Source organism: Carassius gibelio, chromosome B15 (assembly GCF_023724105.1).
Source record: "Carassius gibelio isolate Cgi1373 ecotype wild population from Czech Republic chromosome B15, carGib1.2-hapl.c, whole genome shotgun sequence".
Taxonomy (NCBI): Eukaryota; Metazoa; Chordata; class Actinopteri; order Cypriniformes; family Cyprinidae; genus Carassius; species Carassius gibelio.
This window is the reverse complement of record NC_068410.1, coordinates 4,495,686-4,518,730: the sequence shown is the minus strand read 5'-3', so window position 1 is coordinate 4,518,730 and position 23,045 is coordinate 4,495,686. Positions and strand designations below refer to the sequence as shown.

The 23,045-nt window shown below is 38.8% G+C and overlaps 1 protein-coding gene and 1 pseudogene across 1 annotated transcript in view; both read right to left on the bottom strand.

Moving 5' to 3' along the window:
* LOC127973021 (NACHT, LRR and PYD domains-containing protein 3) overlaps positions 1 to 13,491 on the bottom strand; it is a 60,459-nt gene extending 46,968 nt beyond the window's left edge. The window contains exons 1-6 of the mRNA XM_052577057.1: positions 13,445 to 13,491; positions 10,693 to 10,791; positions 7,242 to 7,355; positions 6,978 to 7,137; positions 4,870 to 6,533; positions 3,564 to 3,737 (exon numbers count right to left, since the gene is read on the bottom strand). Coding sequence (XP_052433017.1) covers positions 3,564 to 3,737; positions 4,870 to 6,533; positions 6,978 to 7,137; positions 7,242 to 7,355; positions 10,693 to 10,791; positions 13,445 to 13,491 — 2,258 coding nt within the window. The remainder of the gene's footprint in view (positions 1 to 3,563; positions 3,738 to 4,869; positions 6,534 to 6,977; positions 7,138 to 7,241; positions 7,356 to 10,692; positions 10,792 to 13,444) is intronic.
* Positions 13,492 to 16,088: 2,597 nt separating this feature from the next.
* Positions 16,089 to 23,045, bottom strand: part of LOC127973020 (NACHT, LRR and PYD domains-containing protein 3-like) — a 72,333-nt pseudogene continuing 65,376 nt past the window's right edge.

Below are 23,045 nucleotides of genomic sequence, written 5' to 3'. Positions count from 1 at the left end.
CATTAAAAATGCTCATGCAGAACTGCATCTTCAGATGCTTCTGTCCCCAAGAGCCCAAGAGTTTGCAGCGATCGACCTGGAGGGCTCTGTATGGAGTTGGATTCGGTTGAACAAACAGCATGACTTATGCACAAACGTGCTCAGTCGGTGTTGAACTGCTTGAATACGTTCAAGAGCAGGATGGCCGTCCCACTGAAATAGTTTCAGAGGCTCCTGTGGCATATGGCAGCTACAGCGGCAGTCAGTCTGCTTCATATGAGACTGCTTCAACACTGGAGCCATGGCCAAGTCCTGAGGTGTGCATGGCAACGCGGCACTCACCGGGTCTGAGTCAGACCAGCCTGCTGCCAAATCTTCACCCTGTGGTCAGACCTGGCTTTTCTCTGGGCAGGAGTGTGCCTAGAACAGATTTCCATGCATGCTGTGGTTCACACAGATGCCTCCTCCACTGGCTGGGGGGGCATGTTCAAAAGGCTTGCAGTATTGGTGGTTTGGACTGGCCCCCAACTGCAGTGGCAACTCAATTGCTTAGAATTGCTGGCAGTACGCCTGGTTTGCGCCATCTCAGGAGGCGCTTACAAGTCAAGCATGTAATGGTCCGCACAATCAACATCTGAGGTTGCTTTGTGCCATTCACATGCCAGACTTGCACAACCGGGCAGCCGACGAACTGTCACAAGCTGCGCTCCACGGAGAATGGATACTCCATCCCCAGAAAGTCTAGCTGATTTGGAGACATTTCAGAGTCTCTTAGGTAGACCTGTTTGCCTCTCTAGAGACTTCTTACTGTCAGTTGTTCCTTGGCATGGAAGCACTGGCTCATAGCTGGCAGCTGGGCCTCAGCAAGTATGTGTTTCCCACAGTAAGTCTTCTAGCAAAGACACTGTGCAAGATCAGGGAGGACAAGGAATAAGTCCTGCTCTTGGTGCCTTACCGACCCACTCGGACTTGGTTCCTGAAAATCTGCTCCTCCTAAAAGCCCCTCCTTGGTGGATTCCTCTGAGGAAGGATCTACTGACTTAGAGTTGGCACATCTGGAAAGGTGGTGAAGGAGTGGATGCCGAGTTGCTATATCCTTCATACTGATATTAATTATATTATTAAATGATTTCTTGTTTGACTATTAATCAAGTTATGGCAAGAGGGAAATTTGCAACCTCATGTGCGCTTATGAGATATTAAATAATCCGGTTCTACCCTGTATTTCTTTTCCTCAAGATTAATGTCCACATATTATGTGTGTGTATCCAACCGTAATGATATGACACTCGCCATTGCTAGAAAGCCTTGAATTTTAGATAAGTTCTCTGTGTATGTGTGTTAGTATCTGTCTGTACAGGGAGAAGCTCAGACAGTCCCAGGACAAATGATCAACTGCCAGTGTCCAGCATATTAGAAATACGTCTTTGGAGAGTTTATCTAGGTTTTGGAACCAATCAGAATTTTGTTAACTTATGTATTGACGCAATTAGTATCCTCTGTCAGGGTATAACTGTGGTTGATTTTGAGTTGTACGGGGGCGGCCTACGAACTCCGTCGAGAGTTTTGAAGCTGACTTCTGCTGATGAAATTGCAAACTATTTTCTTCAAGTAAAATTATTATTATTAATTGAACTCATCTCTGACTCCTGGTCTTCATTGCCAAATATCTGGTCCTTGGGTTTTAACTGTAAATTCCCCTACAGTGGCACATCTGGAAACTTCATGTCTGGTCCCTGGATGGGATGCAGAAGTTCTAGGTGACCTACCCCAAGAGGTAGTTGACACCATCACTTCAGTGAGAGCACCATCTACGAGACATAATTACACCTAAAAGTGGAACCTGTTCGATGAATGGTGCTCTTCTCACCAAGAAGACCCCTGGAAATGCCCAATTAGAGTCATGCTGTCCTTCCTGCAGCAGGGGTTGGAACAAAGGCTGTCTCCCTCCACCCTTAAAGTCTATATGGCTGCGATTGCTGCTAACCATGACCCCATAGAAGGGAAGTCGTTGGGGAAGCATGATCTGATGATCAGGTTCCTTAGGGGGATAAGAAGGCTAAATCCTCCACGGCCCCCCTCTGTATCCTCTTGGGACCCGTCTCTAGAGCCTTTGCAGACAGTCGATCTAAAGTTTCTATCAATGAAAACTCTGTTCCTGCTTGCATTGTCCTCCATCAAGAGTCCCAGATAATCCTGAGCCCCCAGCCTGACTATGTGCCCAATGTTACCACTACTACCCTCAGGAATCAGGTGGTGAGCCTACAAGCACTGCCCGCAGAGGAGGCAGACCCAGCCCTAGCTTTACTTTGTCCTGCCCGAGCATTGAGATGCTACATAGACAGGACCTCAGACCAGCTCTTTGTCAGTCACGGGGGCCGGCGAAGGAGAATGCCATCTCTAAGCGTAGGATAGCCCATTGGATAGTGGATGCCATCACCCTGGCTTATCAGGCACAGGTTGTGCCCTGCCTGTTCAGGTTGTGAGCTAACTCTACAAGAGATGTTGTATCCTCCAGGGTAATGGTTCGTAGTGCCTCGCTGGCAGATATTTGAGGAGCTGAGGGCTGGGTGAGCCCCAACACATTTGCTAGATTATATAGCTTTCGTGTGTAGCCTGTATCCTCCTGTGTTCTCACCTCAAATGGGTAGAAGCATTGAGAGGCCCCAGTTAGTGTCAGCTACTGTCACTTTGGTAGGGATCCCAGTTTGTTGGTCATCCAATGTGTCATCGAGATTGACTGACTGAAAGGGAACATCTCGGTTATGTATGTTACCCTAGTTCCCTGAAGGAGGGAATAGAGACGTCACGTCCTGTCGCTATGGCTTCTGTACCACCGCTGAATGGCAGGGTCACCGGTTCGACCTCTCAGCGAAAATCTAAATATGTGCTGCACCAACTGCCTTCTTATACTCACACTGTAATCAGCAGCAGCTGGATACCAATGTGCTTTGGCTCATTTACTTTACACTTGAGGTGGATTGATCTCTCAAATGGAGATCCCAATTCATCAGTCATCCAAAGTGACGTCTCCATTCCCTCCTTCAGGGAACAAGGGTTACTTACATATGTAACAGAGACATTCTCTATGTTATATTGTGAATAAAATATTGGCTCATGTAAATTGAAAGTATTTTAGTTTTCATTTTATTCAAATTTATGCAAAATCATTTCCAGAATTCAGGTTGTAATTAATTAAACTATTCCAATTCCAACACAGCTAAGTTTCACTGTTTTGTAGATCTGTACTAATATGTACTAATTTGGGTGTTTGTATCTATGATTATATACAATTAAAAAGAGTCACTACAGAAAGGTGAATGTGATCAACAGTAAGTATGAATCCAACATGTTCTTGATTTCTCTGTTCTGACTGTGTTGAGCCGAGTCTGTTTAAAAGCAAAGGAGTGAAATGTTGATTGTGTGTGAAAGTGTAGCTCATTGTGCTCTCAGTCATGCAGTTTCATGTTACCGAGGAGCAGCTCATATGTTCAGTCATTTACAACTCAATCAGCTGAAGTCACAGCAGAAGAAAGAGGCTGAACACCTCAAATATTATGTGTGAAAGTCATATATGACCTTACCACAATTCCTCCACTTTACATTCAGGATTCTGTAGTACAGTAGAGAGCAGCATGAATCCTGAATCTCTTAGTCTATTTCCAGACAGATCCAGTCCTCTCAGTTGTGAAGGGTTTAATCTCAGTGCTAAAGCCAGAGCAGCACAACCTTCATCTGTGAGACCACAGTCACTTAACCTGTAGAAATCAGACTTTTTAAACAAAATTAACTGAATACAAAAAGCAAGAGAAAATAACAATAAGCAACAACTTGAAATTCCAATGCAATAATTCATACCATTAGAAAATTAAACTTGTTTAACTTATTTATATTAGAAGAGTTCAAATGCAAAAGCCTCTAAGTGCCATCTAAAATTTCATCTGAAATTAGCATTTTTATCAGGCTTCTATATTTATGTTTATTTATTTCAGTGTAATGGCATAGAAAATGACCTACACATTGCCATTAAAGTAAAATTACTCAAACTAAGCATAGAAGCTTGATAAAAATGCTAATAATAGATAAAAATGGATAAATATCAGAAAACACTTAGTCGAGTTTGCATATGAACTCTTTATTTGCAGTATGTAAAATAAACATAACTTAGTGAGCAAGTATATAAGACATCAGTGTTCCAAACCTGTCCTTGTGGTATGCCTTTAATTATGATTTATAATTTGAGTAATCTGGACCATTTTCACAGTAAATTGATGTCATTCATTAGTTTGAATTATGTCATTCATCAGACATATTTCATCTTTCGTGCTTTTAATCAGTAAGGTTCTGAACAGCAATTATAATTTACACCTTGGGTATCACCTTTTGTCAACCTTTAACTGCGGAGAGCCAGCTGTCAAAAATGGAAATTTACAGAGTCTAGGCTGAAACAAGGGGACTTTTGAGAAGTGGCAACAACTCTTTTATAGATTAAAGATAGAGATGCAGAAATGGTTTTTGCCTACTGAACAGGTAAGATATGTCAGCCCTTCAACTGCTCAGGGGTGCGTTTCCCAAAAGCATAGTTGCTAACCTGTTAGCAACTTAGTTGGTTGGCAATGGTAAATTGTATTGCAACCAACAAAGTTGCTAACTTAGTTAGAAACTATGCTTTTGGGAAACGCACCCCAAGTCAATTTAATGGTATGAACCAATTAAAAAAAAATCAAGAGCAATAAAAATGTATCTTCACATTTACAAATATGAACAGCCCACCCCAGATTATTTTATTCTATGCATAAATCATGAAAAAAAATTAAAAACACTGCCTAAATTCTAATAGTGTGGGCTCAGATCACCCCTGCCCAAACCTATATCTGGCCAAATACTTACTGAACTGATCTGGATTCTTTAATCGCAGGCAACAGCTTCTTAAAAATTTGCTGTTTTTCAGTATCATTTTTTTCTCCAACAAATTCATTTATATCAAACTCATCCAGCTTCTTCTCTGATGTCAACAACACAAAAACTACAGCTGTCCACTGAGATGAAGAAAGTTTGGCTTTTCTTATTCTTCCGGATTTCAGATAACGCTGAATTTCCTCCACTAGTGAATGATCACCCAGTTCATTCAGACAGTGGAACAGATTGATTGATTTCTCTGGACCCTTAATGATCCTGATCTTCTTCTTAATGTACTTAACTGTTTTCTTATTTCTGCCAGTTTCTGCCTCATTGCTTTCAGAGCTTCTTCTTGTCAATTTCATTAGTAGGAGAATCTGATGAGACTTCACTGAGAGACCCAGAAAGAACCGAAGGAAAATGTCCAGGTGTCCATTTTCACTCTGTAGAGCCTCATCCACAGCTCTCTGATGCAACTCAGACAATGAAACATGCTTTGATGAATGAAGTTGAAACCAGTCCTTAAATGTATACCACAAACTCTGTTTAATGATTTGGTCAAACGCATTTATGTTGTCGTTTATGCAGGAGAGGTGCACATATAGAGCTGCTAGATATTCCTGAATGCTCAGATGAACAAAGCAGAAGACTTTCCCCTGAAACAAGCCAAGCTCCTCTCTGAAGATCTGAGTGCACAATCCTGAGTAAACTGATGCTTCTGTCACATCAATGCCACACTCTCTAAGGTCTTCCTCATAGAAGATCACATTGCCTTTTACAAGCTGCTGAAAAGCCACTTTCCCCAGTTTGAGGAACATGTCTTTAACCGTCACGTTATTCTCATAGTCCTTGTCATGTTTGATGTTGGTCTGAAGCATCAGGAAGTGTGTGTACATTTGAGTGAGAGTCTTGGGAATCTCTCCACTCTCTGCTTGACTCAACATCTTCTCCAGAACAGTGGCTGAGATCCAGCAGAAGACTGGGATGTGGCACATGATGTAGAGACTCCTTGATGACTTCAGGTGTGAGATGATCCTATCAGCCAGACTCTGATCTCTGATTCTCTTCCTGAAGTATTCCTCCTTCTGTGGATCACTGAAGCCTCGTACCTCTGTCACTCGATGGACACACTCAGAGGGGATGAGATCAGCTGCTGCTGGTCTGGAGGTGATCCAGATGAGAGCAGAGGGAAGCAGATTCCCCACAATGAGGTTCATCAGCAGCATGTCCACTGATGTCTTTTTGGCTGAATCCTGTAAGGTCTCATTGCTGTTAAAGATTAAGTGAAGACGGCACTCATCCAGACCATCCAAGATGATCAATACTTTATATTCATCACTGGATATTTCTATTTCTTTTGTTTCAGGAAAAAATACATGTAGAAGATCTGAAAGACTGAGTGTTCTGTCCTTCATCAGATTGAGTTCTCTGAAAGGAAGTGGAAATATGAGCTGGACGTCCTGATTCTCTTGTCCTTCAGCCCAGTCCAGGATGAACTTTTGCACAGAGACAGTTTTTCCAATGCCAGCGACACCTTTTGTCAGCACAGTTCTGATGGGTTTGTCATGTCCAGGTAAAGGTCTAAAGATGTCACTGCATTTGATCAGTGTGTCCTCTGTTACTGCTCTCCTGGATTGTGTCTCAATCTGCGTCACCTAGGGGTGGGCAATATGGCAAAAAATATCAGATCACAAATTTTCTTCAGGAAAATCACAATTCACGATTTTATCCAGATTCCTTGTTATGTTGGTTTTACTATTTTGCAAGTTGTCCACTAATCAGGCACTGTTTGACAGACTTTTTAGTGTGTGTGTGCTTCAGGTGTACACAAATAAAATATTTAACTGGCAAAGCTTTAATCCACATGCAATTAATGTAGTTTTGTGATTGCGAATAATTGCAGTGTCCCCAGAGTGTGAACATACAGTATGTCTCATTGTACAGTATATATGAGACAGAGCTGCCGTAACTGTCTGCAACTAATAGAATGTGTGCTGAAGCACAATACTATGATAGTTCTACAAAAGCAGATTATGGAGACATTTTAATAATTAAAAATTAAGACATTAAATCATGATATTGCATGCCCCAAGTCTCACCTCATGCTCATTACTGATCTCTCCACTCTCACTCTCTGTGATGTAGAGCTCTGTGTAGATATCATTCAGGAGTGTTGGGTTTCCCTGCTTTGCTGTTCCTTCATACAGACACTGAAACTTCTTTATCAGATTTGATCTAAATGCGTTTAGGACATCATGGCTTTAAAATAAAAATACCACAATTTTAGATAATTTTATAAAAATGATGTCTTTTAAAAAAAAATCACATTATATCTTCAAATAATATCTTCAGAAATGTTTTACCTGAGATCAGTCTGTCTGTCTCCACTCTCAAAATCTAATGGCTGATCCACAGACGAATCCCTCCTCATAGACATACAGCTGGGCTCTTGTTCTGATCGCCTCTGATGAACTGAACTATTACAGACAGAGATCACATATAATGATTTTAATTACTGTATTTAAAGAAATTATTAATTTATTATTATAAAGACTTTAAGTGCACTTTCTGATTTTTATTTACACTATATCATTACAAAAATTGTAAGTTAAAATTGTACCTATAAAATGGGTAGATAGAAGAAGTATTTATCATGTTTTAAAATACTATTGACACTATACTTAAAACATAAAATGCCATATATAATCATATTTTATAATAAACCTAAGCTCAATCTGTGTATCTCCACTCTTAAAATGTACTATATGATCCATAGACTCTTCACTCCTTATAGACACACAGCTGGGCTCTGGTCCTGGTCTCCTATGATGAACAGAACAAAGAAAAATGTAAGTTAGGAAATCACATGTAACGATTTGTATTGTGAAAAGCGCTATACAAATAAATGTGAATTGAATTGAAGACATTGCTCACTGCTCTTGAGTGAATAACTTTTTCTTTTTAATTGTAAGGATTTCTTTGCATTTAATGTACACATGAGGACTACCCAGACTTATTTTACATTTGATTAATTTAATCAGTTGCTGTAGTATTTCTGTTCCTCAACACTACATGAAAAACTTAAAGCATAATTTTATTTTGAAACTTTATTCTGTTGTATTAATTTGTGCTATTGCTTGTAATTTATTCATATTTGTATATAACAGACGGTTTTTTTTATCTTTTTTAGCTAAAATAAAAAGTGTGAAATCAAGCATCCTCTCATGGTGTATGAGCTACTGCACACCAAAATTACACCATAGCTGTAATGGGGCTGACAAGTCATGAGACTTGCAGATTCATGTGCAAGCTTTTATTAAACAGAGACATTGTCGTAAAAGCCATGGGTCAAAAAGGAGCAAACAGGTACGGTATGGCCAAGACACAAGAATAATCCAAGGGGAAGCAAGGGTCTCCAAACAGCAAACAATATCCATAGGGCTAAGCAAGAGAGTAAATCCAGAGCAAAGGGTCAAAACACAAGTATCAGGGCAAAGCAAGAAAAAGACAACTAAGAAAACAGAAACAAGACTATGAAAACTAGAAACCGAGACAAGACTAAGAAAACAAACACAGAATGCTTGGTATCGCAGCTATTGCTAGGGAAGAGATATGTGCAGAACAATACTTGGCAGTTTGAAAGTGATCTTGAAGTGAGGCTTATATAGTGAATGTGTGATGGGTTACAGCTGTGTGCAATCAGTGCATTCAGCTGTGCTTGTATGATCAGTACCTTCAGCTGAATGTGTGTAATTATTGCAATGGATGATGGAAATTGTAGTCCGGGGTGACATGCAACAGTTAAGCTGTGTTTAGACTGCACAATTTTAGCCCAGTTTTTGTGCTCGCCAACAGGTTTTGAGAAATTGCCGGCAAATGCCCGAAATCACAGGCAAATCGGTGCTTTTTCACACGTGTGGCAATCATGCAATGTGAATGAGCAAAGACGCGATCTGAGAAAATCGCTGACAAGTCACCGATGCCCATGAGATATTTGGCATGCTAAATATCTGGACCTGTCGGCGATTCAAAATCATGCTGTCTGAAAAGTGTTCTGACTGAAAACTACATCAGCGATGACCAACAGTCAATGAGAGAGCAAGATACAGAGCAGCGGGGATTTTGGGGAGGAGTTATATACCACAATATCAGCAAGCATTAAATAAGAACACACAATTCTTGTTTTCTCGCGTCTCCCCAACCTTTTCCTCCTCCATAATCTTCCTTTCTTTTTCTTGTTTTCACTGCAAATCAGCACACAGGCAATTCTTACTGCAAGTTTCTTGCGGGCTACCATTTTTTATAATAATCCCAGTCTCACTAGAGAACTCCAGTCTTGCACATGTGATCTCGCGTGTGTTTGGTTGTGAAATGTAGTTTGCATGCAAGACAGAGTTGTCGGTGATTCTTCCTATTGTAAAGTCATGCAGCGTGAAACATTCTGTCGCCGAACTCAGCTTTAGTGTGGCGCAAGAGTCCATGTAGTGAGCGGGTGACCTTTGGTGGTGAGTGAATGGAAGTTCCATGACCGGATCATGACAATGGCATCATCTAGTTGTACGCTTTGAAATTTCTGTAAGTATCTTCAGTATCTTCTTAATCTTATGCTTCCACAAAAAGTCATACCTCAGATCAGTCTGCGTATTTTCACTCTTAAAATGTACTATGTGAGTCACAGACTCATCACTCTTCATAGACGCACAGCGTGGATCTTGTTCTGATCTCCTATGATGAACTGAACTATAACAGACAGAGAATACATTTTATGCTTTTAATTACTGTATTTTAAATAAATAATTAATTATTATAAAGACTTTTGTCACGTTTGTGAACTTTCTGTTTCCTTTTTTGGTCACCTTCCTCCTAGTTTTGGTTAATTGATTCTTCCCACCTGTTTCCAGTTCCCTCATCACCTCCTGATTGTTTAAATACCCGTTCTGTTGGGTTCTCCCTCGTCCGTGATTGTTGATGTGTTTGTTTTGATGTTTGCATGTCTGAATGTAAAAGTTAGTAACCTTACCTAAATGTAATCTTGTATTTTGTCTCTATTCCTTCGTCATCAGTAAACCCCTTATTTATTCGAGATCTTCCTCTTGCACTTTATTTTACGTTCAGCACTACCTTAGTTTGTAACAACTTTAAGTGCACTTGATTTTTATTTACACTATCATTACAAAAATGTTGAATTTTAATTGTACCTATACATATGAAGGTACAGTACAAGAAGAATTTCTCATGTTTAAAAATACTATTGACAATATTCTTAAGACATAAAATGCCATATACTGTAACTTTTTTTTTTTAAATGTTTTACCTAAGCTCAATCTGCATATCTCCACTCTTAAAATGTACTATGTGATCCATAGAATCTTCACTCCTTAAGGACACACAACTGGGCTCTGCTCCTGATCTCCTTTGATGAACAGATCAAAGAAAAAATAAAGTTAAGAAATCACATATGTATAAATACAGTATGTTGTGACAGCAGCCTAATATACTTGCTGTAGCCTGTGTCATTATTCTTAAACAACAAAAGTTAAACAGAAAATTGCTAAAGGAGGTAGAGCTTTTTCACATTTGGCTCCCAAACTCTGCAACAGTCTTCCTGATAATGTTATCAAGAATGACGTTACCTATTAAATGCAGCAGGCTCTTTTGCCACTCAGTCCAGCTGAGGGTTGTGTTCCACTGGGAAAGTGATGTCAGTACATACTATAAAACTAAGTGTTCTAATGTCTCTCTGTGTGAGCAACAATATTAAAATATAAAATGAGGATAAAAGCACCAAATTTATGTTTTCTTGAAAGGTTATACCTGAGATGGGGCTGTGTATCTCTACTCTTAAAATGTACTATATGATCCATGGACTCATCACTCCTTAAAGACACACAGCTGGGTTCTGGTTCTGATCTCCTATGATGAAAAGAACAACAAAGAGAGTTTAAGTTATTGCAACAAAAATGTTATTAAACACACATTTATTTATCCTTAAGAATATTTCAAAGAGCACCAAATGTTTTTAATTTACACTATGTTGATACAAAAACTGTAACACTATAGTAACACTATAACTATAGTATAGGGACCAATTCTCACTATTAACTAGTTGCTTGTAAGTATGCCTATTATTAAGATATTAGCTGTTTATTACCCCTTGTAAAGCATGTATTCTGAATAACCATATTCTACATCCCTAATCCTACCCAATACATAAAATTAACAACTACCTTACTAACTGATTACTAATCAAGGCAAAAGTCATAGTTAATGGTTTGTTAATAGCGAGAATTGAACTTTAAAATAAAGTGCGACTAGCCTGTAAATAGAGGGTATGCATTTAAAAAGAAATCTGAGGTACATTTTTTATAGACTGCCAAAAGCTACAGAAAAGAGAAGCAAATGGATCCCTGCAATTCAAAGAAACAAATGGATTAGCAGTTATCATTTTATATTAATATTTTATAATTAAGCTGTAAAATCATCTATATATTTTATTGTTATATATTTTATTGACAGCTCATAAATTAAATATTTACCATCTTATATTCTGTATAACTGGATGCTTTTAAATAAACACTGACAGAAACTATTTTTTGGGGACTGGATGATATAACGATAGATATGACATTGGTTTAAGTGATCAACCGGATTTAAACCGGTCCAAACTATTTTGCCCTTGCAGAAATGTGCTTTATGTATTTCCCCCGGGGTCAAAATCAGGCACATATAAATGTCAAGAAACATGATTCCTGGCTGCATATCAATATCCATGGACCACTGGATCTTTGGTAAGTTGTAAGGAACACTATACTGAGTCCAACAAAATTTAGTTTAATGTTTGTTTTACTTGCGTTTTGGCAGCTTCTTTATTAAATGCAGCAGGCTCTTTTGTCACTCAGTCCAGCTGAGGGGTGTGTTCGGGTGGAAAAGTGATGTCAATACATACTATAAAACTAAGTGTTCTAATGTCTCTCTGTGTGAGCAACAATATTAAAATATAAAATGTGGTTAAAAACACGAATCGCGAGCAATCTCATATACCTGAGATGGGGCTGTGTATCTCTACTCTTAAAATGTACTATATGATCCATAGACTCATCACTCCTTATAGACACACAGCTGGGCTCTGGTTCTGATCTCCTATGATGAAAAGAGAGATAAAATTATTGCATCAAAAAAGTTATTGTAATCAACAAACACACACACATACACACAAACACACATTCATTTATCCTTATAAACACTTTAAAGAGCACTTAAATTTTTTTATTGATACAAAAGCTGTAAATTAAACAAAGCACTCTCATGGATGTGTCTCTCTCTGTGTGCAACAATGTTCACATTTAAAATAAAGCTAAAACACACATGAATACATTAAAAAATAAACCTATTTTTAAACCCCAAACGACAAAATGAGAAATCGAGCCAAAACTTGTTTTCCATTTGTTAAACTGATTTAGTACATCTCGTTCGTGAATGAAATGACTGAACTGGTACAGACATTGGAATCTTGCAAAATGCAAAGTGCAGTTATAGGTACTGTGCACATACGCTTGTTTTCATATTTAGCATACAGAACATAACTCCACGTTTAATCCCCGATTTATGAATGTGATAATATACGAACTGTGGTCCAGGGTCACATATGTTATTATATCATTTTATATTATTTTTTTCTTTTATCTGCATTTTACCTCTGCTCTAGCTTGTTTCCTTCTAATAAACCTGGAACTGCATAATATTGTTGGCTGTGTCAAATTGCTTGTTTTAATCCTAGATCCTTCAATGGCCTGCTGCACCCAGCAGAGTTGGAGTGAACCTTCTGTCAGACAGCATCTCCCAAGATTCTATAAACTATATGAGTAGTAAGTAAAATCTCAAAAATATACTACTGTATCATAAGTTTGGGTGGGTATGATCTTTTATGTTTTTAAAAGTCTCTTATGCCCAACACAGCTTAATGTATGAAATGAATACAATTTAAAATTCCTTTTTTCTTTGTGAATATCTGTTAAAATTTAATTTATTGCTGTGATCAAAGATAAATTTTCAGCATTATTACTCCAGTCTTCAGTGTCACATGATCCTTCAGAAATCATTCTATGTTGATTTGCTGCTCAGAAAACAGGTCTGGAGCACTGAGCCGAGGGGCGGGACATTTAGACTCACACTAGAGATGGTTTAGTCAATCACAACACACTGGGATTTTTAGGTTTATACAAAATAAAGTGTTTATTGACTGAAAAATACTTTTATATATTTGTAATACTATGTGTATGCCATTTTAATGTATTTTCACATTTTAAAATCAATAATTGTTATTTTTGTGGCAAAACTGTGTCTTCCTTTATACACTACACACAATTAACATAGTAATATTAAAATGATATTTTCTGTGTTAAAAAATGCATCATTCTACTACTCTTATTGCAATTACAGTTTTTTTACTGTGATAAAAATTACAGTCAGCATACTGTGGAATATATTACATATATCATACACACACACACACACACACACACACACGTAAAAAAACGTGATTTAATATAGTATTAATTCAAAATACCTGCATCCTGAAAAATCTTCATCTCTGAATGTTTCTGTATCATCCATGATGAACACTTGAAACAGAATCTGATCTCCAACACAAACTATAAACTACAAACTATAGTCCAAATCCATGTTACACAGTCGACATATGACTTTCTGCGCAGGGTAAAGCAAGGAAAACTAGTTGTAGCCTATGTGGTATACAGCCGCATAAAAGTTTGCGCACTGCAAACACGTATGGAAGCACAAAAAGCCCGTGCGGACTCTGGACCGCATACAAACTGTAAACTAAATTCAGCAGAATGTATCCGAGCGAGTCGAACAGGATTTTAAGACGCGGCGTTCACTCCAAGACGAAACAAGTTCAGTTGGTTGAGAAAAAAAAAAAAAAAAAAACCAAATGGCTACGTTCTTTAAAGACTATAAATGCGGAAGTCAGTAAAGCGTCTTGTAACATAAGCACTCACCTTTATCAACATTTAATTAGGCTGCAGTGCATACAGATTCACAATATGTAGCCTACCAACTTTTCTATTAAGTATACACAACAATTCATTATAAAGAATCATATGAAGCACTTTGATAATCCGTAATGTAATTAATGGAATGCTTCTGTTCTGGCTTTTAAAATGGCGAAAAATCAACTACGAACATTTACTTTTGTTTTGTTTGTTTCAGTTTTGCCTTAAGCGATGACATGACGTGATGTCACGCTCGTGCACGTTTAATTTGTCCGTCTTCCCTCACTAACTGAATACTATGGAAGTATACAGACATTCACCTCGTACAATGTCAAACGATACATAGGGCAAAATACTATAAACGTTTACAGTAATCATATATGAAACACTAAATAGGCCTATTTTATACCGTTGATTGAGATTTGAGGTGAAGTGCAATATTTAAAACATATGAATGTGTGTGCGCGCGCTTAGGTCTACAATATTAAACAAAAATAAGACACATCAGCAAATGGATTTATAAAACTGTGGGATTAAATTGATAAAATATATCTATATATATTTAATAATACTCTCTGATTATCCCAGGTCAACCCAGCTAACTATGGATGAAAACTAATGACAATTTTTTTGAGAGCAGAGCCCAAAGCTCGTGACCATTGAACCTCTGTTTATAAACGGGAACTCTGTCGCTTTGATCCCACCTGCCACCCCAGAATTATCACATTCTAAAATATAAACGTAAGTAGTGTTTCATGTGCTACTTTTTAGCCAAGGCGATGGCATTTCTGCCACTTTGTTTTTGTTACCGTTTCTTCAGGATCTGTGCTGTTATTATTTTATAAATAAATAAAACCCTGTTATAAATAAAATATTGATTAATTTGTCTTTTTGACTGTCTATCAGTAAATAAACACTAGGCTATATAATAATATAATAATCCAAGCCCACAATAAAAAAATATTTATAGCCTAGTTTGTTCATTTTTTATCCAATTTTGAGTTTGCTGGTATAATAATTGCTTTTCCTAGGCAAACTTGACATTTTGGTCTAATATATAGATAAAGATATAGATAAAGAAGATTGCTCAAAAAGGACATAATGACATAAAGTAAAAGTAAATATCATTTTGAATCCTAAACAAGTAACACTACAGTTCGATAGTCTAATCTGAAGGGTTAACTCAAAAGGCATAAATCATACAACAAGGTCATTTTTGAAGATTGTCACTCTCTGCTGTTCAGATGCATCATGCCCCCCATGTATCTACGGGCGACGACTGCTATGTCTGTTTAAATGCTGTTTGTGTGACTTCCACAAAAGAAGCATGTATACAATTAACAAAAGAGCTTTTTCTTCCTCTTACACCCTGTGTCACTCGCCCTGTCTTAGAGCAGCGCAGAGCCACAACCCATGATTTTAATTGCCGCGCGAGAGTGCGAGAGTAACACGGTGTCACTCTCCCTGTTCAGATGCATCATGTCCCCCATGTTACTACGGTTGACGATTGCTATATGTGTTTAAATGCTGTTTGTGCGAGTAAAAATTCATAATAGAAGCATGTGTCCAAATTCAACAAAAGAGCTTTCTCTTCTTCTTGCACCCAACATTGTGTCACTTGCCCTGTCTCAGAGCAGCGCAGAGCCACTACCCTTAATAATAATGGCCTCTTGAGGGCGCAAGAGTGCCACACCATACAATAGCCACCGTGAACCGCCCTCCTGCCAGTGCTTGGAGCCTCGCGAGGGAGGGGCCCTAGTCAAAACCAGCCATCAGTGGTCGTAGAGCTAACGCGTCCACTGTGTCATTTCATGGATGCTAGGAGGACTATCCCGGGCATTTCACCGTGGATATTGGGAATAATTCACCACGGATATTCTCTCCAGTTCAAACGCAGACATCAGTCTGCTTGAGAGGGAGCAATAGAGCGAATAGAGGATAGAGGGGAATGCACATGTTGAATTATCTGGAAGATTGGCTGATTTTAGCCCACTCAAGAGATGTGCTAATCAGTCATGTGGAAACAATGCTTTGCCATTTGGATACGCTGACTGCGTGTGAATATGCAAAAGAGCGTGTTTTTACCGAGTCGGATTGCAACATATCTGGGAATATGTTTGGACTTGAGGGCAATGCGAGCCCATCTCTCTCTAGAGCAATTTCATCGACTCTGTGCTGTTTCAGACCGGGCAGGTCTTTTCACTGAGGGAATTTCATAGGCTTCTGGGACAGCCCGGATATGTTCAGCCCAGGAGTTGTTTTCTTGATGAACGCGTCTACTTCAGGCTGGGGAGCAGTGCGCCTGGGCGTACCTGCCTTAGGCCTGTGGTCGGAGTCACAGAGAAGGTGGCACATAAACCGTTTGGAATTGGAAGCAGTGTCCTTAGCCCTGCAAGCCTTTCGGTCGAAATTGGAGCGGCAACATGTACTGATTCAAACCGACAACACGTCTGTGGTGTCGTACATAAATTGCCATGGTAGTATGCACTCCAGAGCTCTGTTCAAACAGGCAGCGAGTCTCCTGTTGTGGGCGGACTGACACTTTCTCTCCATAAGAGCGGTGCACATCCCCAATATTCTGAACCATGGAGTGAACATGCTTTCGAGGAACGGGATTCCTCAAGGAGATGGAGGCTTCACCCAGGATCAGATCAAATGATTAGGGATCGATTCGGGAGGGCGGAAGTGGATTTGTTTGCCACGAGCAAGAACACACACTGTAAGACGTTCTTCTCGCTATCTCACTTCCCACTGCCGGGAGTGGCTCTGACAGCGAGTTGGCCGGAAGCCAGGCTGTACGCATTCCCTCCGGTGAAGATTCTGCCTATGGTGTTGTGCAAAATCAGGGAGGAGAGAGCGTCAGTTATACTCGTGGCCCCGAATTGGCCAAATCAGCGGACCTGAGAGAGTTAGTGATGGCTCCCCCATGGTGAATCCCCCTCATGAAGGACCTGCTTTCTCAGGCGAACGGCACGATATGGCACCCCAGCCCCGAGGTGTGGAACCTTCGTGTGTGGCCACTGCGGGGACCCTAATGAGTGGGACACTCTGCACTCATGAGTGCTGAACACACTTACGGAGACACGCACACCTTGTACCAGGTGCTGTTATGCTCTGAAGTGGGGAGTTTTCACAAAATGGTGCGAAGACATTTATATTGACCCGGGGACCTGTTCCGTGTCGGATGTTTTGCGCTTTCTACAGCACAGTATGGATAGCAGGAGTTTGCCATCCACGCTGAAGGTGTACTTTACTTTACTTTATACTTTATTGTCAGACTGTGTCTGCAATTTTTCTTGCATAACAGTATTTATGTTTACAACAACATTTAACATACATACGTATGTGACAGCTATTGCCGCTTTTCATTCCCCGGTTGATGGGCAAACAATCGGTAAGCACGCTCTGGTAATCAGTTTTCTCAGGGGAGCAAGGCCCTCCGTGCCGCCATGGGATTTAGCTCTAGTTTTGAGGGCTCTAGCTCTACCACTGTTCAAGCCCTTAGCTTCAATTGCGGTTAAGGAGCTTCCTTGAAGACTGCCTTGCTTCTTGCTCTTGCCTCGGCGAAGCGCATTGGAGACTTTCATGAGTTTTTGGTGAACGATATTGCATCTGTTTCGGACCTGGCGACTGTAATGTCACTCTCCAGTCGAAACTGGGTTACGTTCCGAAGTCACTTAATACAGCGTTTGGAGCACAGGTCCATGCCCGCCTTATCTGCTGAGCCGTCAGCCTTGCGTGACGCTGATGCTCAGAGCGCCGGGGCCCTGTTAGAGTTTTACGGATGTATATGGATTGCTCAGCCGCCTTTCGTCAGTCGTACCAGCTGTTCGTGTGCTTGGTGGATGTAATAAGGGATGTGCTGTTACTAAACAGAGACTTTCTCACTGGATTGTGGATGCTATCGAATGCTAACGAGTGCCAGGGGAAGGATTGTCCCCTCAACATCAGAGCTCATTCTGCGAGGACAATATAAATGCTTCCTCATGGGCCTGGTCTAGAGGTATGTCTATCCAGTATTTATGTTTTGCTGCTGGCTGGTCTTCCCAGAAAACCTTCGCCAGGTTTTACAAGCTGGATGTACCCTCTGTAGCATCACATGTATTTTCGGTGAGTTAAGTTTTATTCATGTGTTGTAAACTGTTAACCAGCTATAAAGTAGTTACCATGGCTGCTAACTCTGTGTTATGGTTTATATGGTTTATGCTGTTGTCACCGCAAACGGCATCGACTCTGTGTTTAACTCTCATGCTTGAGTGCTTTTTGCATTGTTCCTGCCCTGTTTAGTGCAGCCTTCGATTTATTGTTTGAAGATATGCATATTTTGTTAGGGTCGGAGCAGATGTCTCATTGGTCTAGTTCCGCCTATCAGATGCGAGCATTCTTAGCGACACTGCCATTGGCTAGAACTGTCTTGCTTATGTGTGGGGGTGATTGATTACTATTGTAACCTTGGTTCCCTGAGAGGCGGGAACGAGACATTACGTTAGCCGCCGTGGTCGCTGTTTGATCAGCTGTGCTAGCATTCAGTCGTGATTCTGACATAATTTTCTCGCCCATGCATTTTATACTGCCCACTGACCTGTCAATATTTGCATGCTTCGCGTCAATTGGCCAGCTGTCCCCAGCTGGCGTTAGCCCATAAGATTTCAGCGAAAGTGGAGAAGGGAGGAGTTCCCATATACGTCTTAGCTGACGTAATGTCTCGTTCCCGCCTCTCAGGGAACCGAGGTTATGATAGTAACCGGAGACGTTTTCACTTGATGCATGAACAAAACTTAATGAAACAATAAATCAAAGTTATAAAGTTTAATAAAGTTTTGTTACTTGTGATATGAAACAAAGTGTCAGATTTAAGATTCTGCCAATTCTATCACTAAAGTTAAAAAGTAAATACTGTTTGTTTTGCTGTTAAATGTAACTTGAAAGATAATTTTAGTGCCCCAGTACAAGCAGCAGTGCAGAACTCATATGATTCGATCATCGCTTCCTCTTTACATCTAAGATAGTTACCACAGCAAATAAACATGAACCATCATTAGAAGTGTTGAGAGAAACAGAATCACATCTCATGTTATCGCTCAATCAGTTTCAAGTCATCAAATAATGTCCCCGAAAAGCCAGTGAGTAGAAATTGCGTATAAACTCTAAACTTGTTACTTAACTAGAAAAAATTTAAAAATGGTAATTTTTCCAAATATATACACTAGATGACATTAATTATATTTTTGACTTAACCTGTTCTTCAATATGTAATGTAATGTAATTTTGAATAAATTAGTCTTAAATAACAAGTAATGATATCCACTGTTTTTAAAATATATGAAATACTTTGGGTTTATTGATAAAACTTATGTAATTGTTATGTTATGCATTTTAAATGCATTAGGTTTATTACATAATAATAAATATACATGTTTCTTATGGATTTAAAACAAATTGGATTTATTGGTATTATAATATAAATCTTATGACTTGTTTCATTCACATAAGATTGGCAAATTTGTGCAGAGGCTGAGACTGACATCTGGAATTTACAATTTGACTAGTCAAAATTCCTTTATAGATATAAAAAATGTGTATGCAAATGCACTTTTGTTGAGTCTCACCTTAAACATTTTATTAAACTAATTTTATTAAGTAAGTAATTTAAAGTAACCAATCCTAGCTTGGAAACTGTTGTCATCCGCAATTTTGTCAAAGAGTTGTTTGATAAAGGTTCTGCGTCTTTGGGTGATTTTAAACAGTTTTTTACAGAAGTAATTCAAATGTATGGAAATAAAAATGTAGCTTGAGAATGTGTAGAAGCGGCAGGCTATACAGAGAGGACAAAAATAGGCTTTTGTCAGGTTTTATATCGTGATGTTGAGACTTGTGTGCTGTGGATTAGATTGTGTTGGCCTTTATTTACAACCGAACACATGTATAAGCCTCATGTCAGCCGTTGTAACATTTGAAATGTTAAACGAATTGGAGTGTCTACACTACATAGTCAACACTGCAAAACAACATACATTTTGTGTCAATTCCAGTGGAGCAGAGGTTGAAGTGTGTGTTTTTTTTAGGCGTGACCCGAGTTCCAAACTGCCTTTTGCAGATTGTTTTTTCATAATTGTAATTTACACTGAATACATTATTATTTCGTACAATTTTATAATGTACTATGAGCCGTCTGAGAATCGGTTCACCAAACAATTACTTGATGAATCTCAAACATATCCAGATGGGATTAAATGTATCAGAGGACCTCTGAGTTACCTCAAAATAATTATCTGATTCACGAAACAAATGTAAAAACAATGCGTTTTAACTCAAAAAGATCCAAATAATACTAATATTAGAAAACTGAAAAAATAAATAATGCAATTTAATACAGGAATATGAAGAGTAAAATAACTGTTTTAATGTATTTACAAATATTTTATTTACAAGTGTATATTTTATGTAATTTACAAATTTACAATTTTCAGATGCTGTGTAAATGTGTCTGTTATAATAGACAATGTATAGTTGAAAGGTTTACTTGTTTTAATTAAAACATATATGTATATATATGGTATATATTATATACCAAAAAGAAACAAATATTTAAAATGCTAGTTTTTCACCTATATATATATATATATATATATATATATATATATATATATAGGTGTAAAACTAGCATTTTAAATATATTGTTTATTTTTGGTATTCAGGCTCTGGATGCTCTCTAATTTAAAACTTGTCATAAAAGTGTGATCCTCAGTGTCTTGAGTCTCTTGATTGTAGAACTGTGTGTCTCTGTAAGAGCTCCTTATTCACCATCAGCTGATCCTGAGAAAACTGGACTGAAGTCTAAATACTGAGAGTCCTACAATAAAACGCACAGACATTATGATACATTATTGCTATGACATCACATCAGCAGACCCATTTCAGAAAAAAATTACAAAACGATCATAGATTAACAACAGTAAATGATCAACAACTCTCTCTTTTCACACAAAGGCACTCTATAAGAGATTAAAATATTAATGTATTTATAAATCAGTCACATCGCAGAATTAAACTCTTATTAAACACAGTTTAAGGTACAGAAGCTAAATTGGAACTGAATTATCATCTTATAGTCTCGTCACACATATGAGGTCTTTAACTAAATTTGATCCAATAAAAAGCTTTAAATAAATACTCACGAATTATACTTTAGATTCTCCAGTTTACAATGTGGATCAACCTTCAGATCCAAGAGAGACTTCACATTAGTTTTTGATAGTATATTCCAAGACAGATCCAGATATTTCAGGTGCTCAGGGTTTGATCTCAGAGCTGAAGCCAGAGCAGCACAACCTTCAGCTTTTAGACCACAGTCTCTCAACCTGTAGATAACGACAACATAATGTGAATTGACTGCTGTTTTAATTGACTCTGACCTCAATGCAGGAGAGGAGATATAAAAACATATATTGCATTGGCTACATACTGCTACTGCAGGTTAGAGAGTTTGACTCCTAACCCTAGGGTTGTGGCTTCGAGTCTTAGGCCAGAAATACCATGACTTAGGTGCCCTTGAACGAGGCACTGAACCCCCAACTGTTCCCTGGGAGCCGCAGCATAAATGGCTGCCCACTGCTCCAGGTGTGTGTTCATAGACATAGGGCTATCAAATGTGTAAATAGCATCGCAATAAGTACACATGACAAAGCCAGCACTTTGGTCATCATCTTTCATTATTTCGGCAAATGTCTCCCATACTTTGCTCTTTCTATTTGTGTATTTGCGGATTTTCACTCCCCAGTCTTCACCTTTTCTCTTGCTGGTGTTACTGTTTAACTGGTTACCGTGTTATCTGGTGACCAAATTCCTGGTTCAGGTCTCCGCTGCAGATGTAATGGAACAACCGCAACAGATTCCGCGATTCTGAAAGCACAAACTGATGTGATATTATTAAGTGTCTAATAAACGCAGACTTGCTCATTGCATGTTTCTGATATTCTTGTAAAGATTACAAGTTATTGGTATGATCACCCGTAGCGGCTGCAGTAAGTAGGATACACAAAAAATAAAAACAAAGTAAGTCTGTGTTGCCGCGGGTTTCAAACACACGTTAAAGGTACAGGTTGTAGGACCTGCCACTAGAGGGTGCACTACCAAAACAATAACAATCGCGTGGTTTGATTACGCTAAGAAGGAGCATGGAATGATGGGATTTGTTGTCTTCTACCCAAAATGATCAAATTAATGAATTACTGTTTAGTCAAATGATATGAAAACGATTACCACTTGTTCAACAAATATATACACTTGTGTACATTCAAACACAATAATTGGGCATACATAGTAAACGTGAGTTCAGTGGTCTGAGAGAGTAGATTACATACAAAGTCAATGCAAAGACATGATCAGACTATGGATCAGACGCGTCCTTGCGTGGGTCTAGAGACGCGATGCCCCCGCGTTCCACATTTGTCCACGACACTGTTGTCATGTGGTTTCTACGTCATTAAAGGCGGTAACAAAGGGTAACTAATGTCATTGACATGCGACTGCACTGCCCCGTGTCACTGTTTAGAATGGGAATTTTCTCATGATTTACAAGTAGTTTAAAACATTAGAGATATTGTAAGTAATCAGCTGGACAAAATATATAACACTAGCCTAGTGTTTTTTGGATATTTTACTGCAAATATCTTACAAATTGTACCTTTAAAAGATGGTGCGCCGCGAAACGACACAAACCACCAAGCTACCGATCTACTCCGAATCAGCTCCAGATCTCTGGATTCAACACAGGACCTTCGGCATCACTGCTTAATCAAGGAAATGTGGCCATGTTAACTTGTGACTGTGTTTACCTATTATGAAAATAAACCATAGCAGAACCCTGACTACATTTTATGGTTAATGATGTTAAAGAACATTTCATGATGTCTCAGACAACTGTAAATTTGTGGCTACTGTGGTTTACTTATAAACGCTATCGTTAACTCATATTTACCAAAGTAAAAACATGGTACATTTTCTTTATAGACTGCTGATGTCTCATTACATGAATGTAACTTAACGTTGTTTCCATGTTGCCGTTATTTTCTCGTAGCATTACTTGGAAACGTGACTTGATTTGAATGAAGTGTAAACGTATAAGATTGCGCTGAAATGCTGCATATAAATATT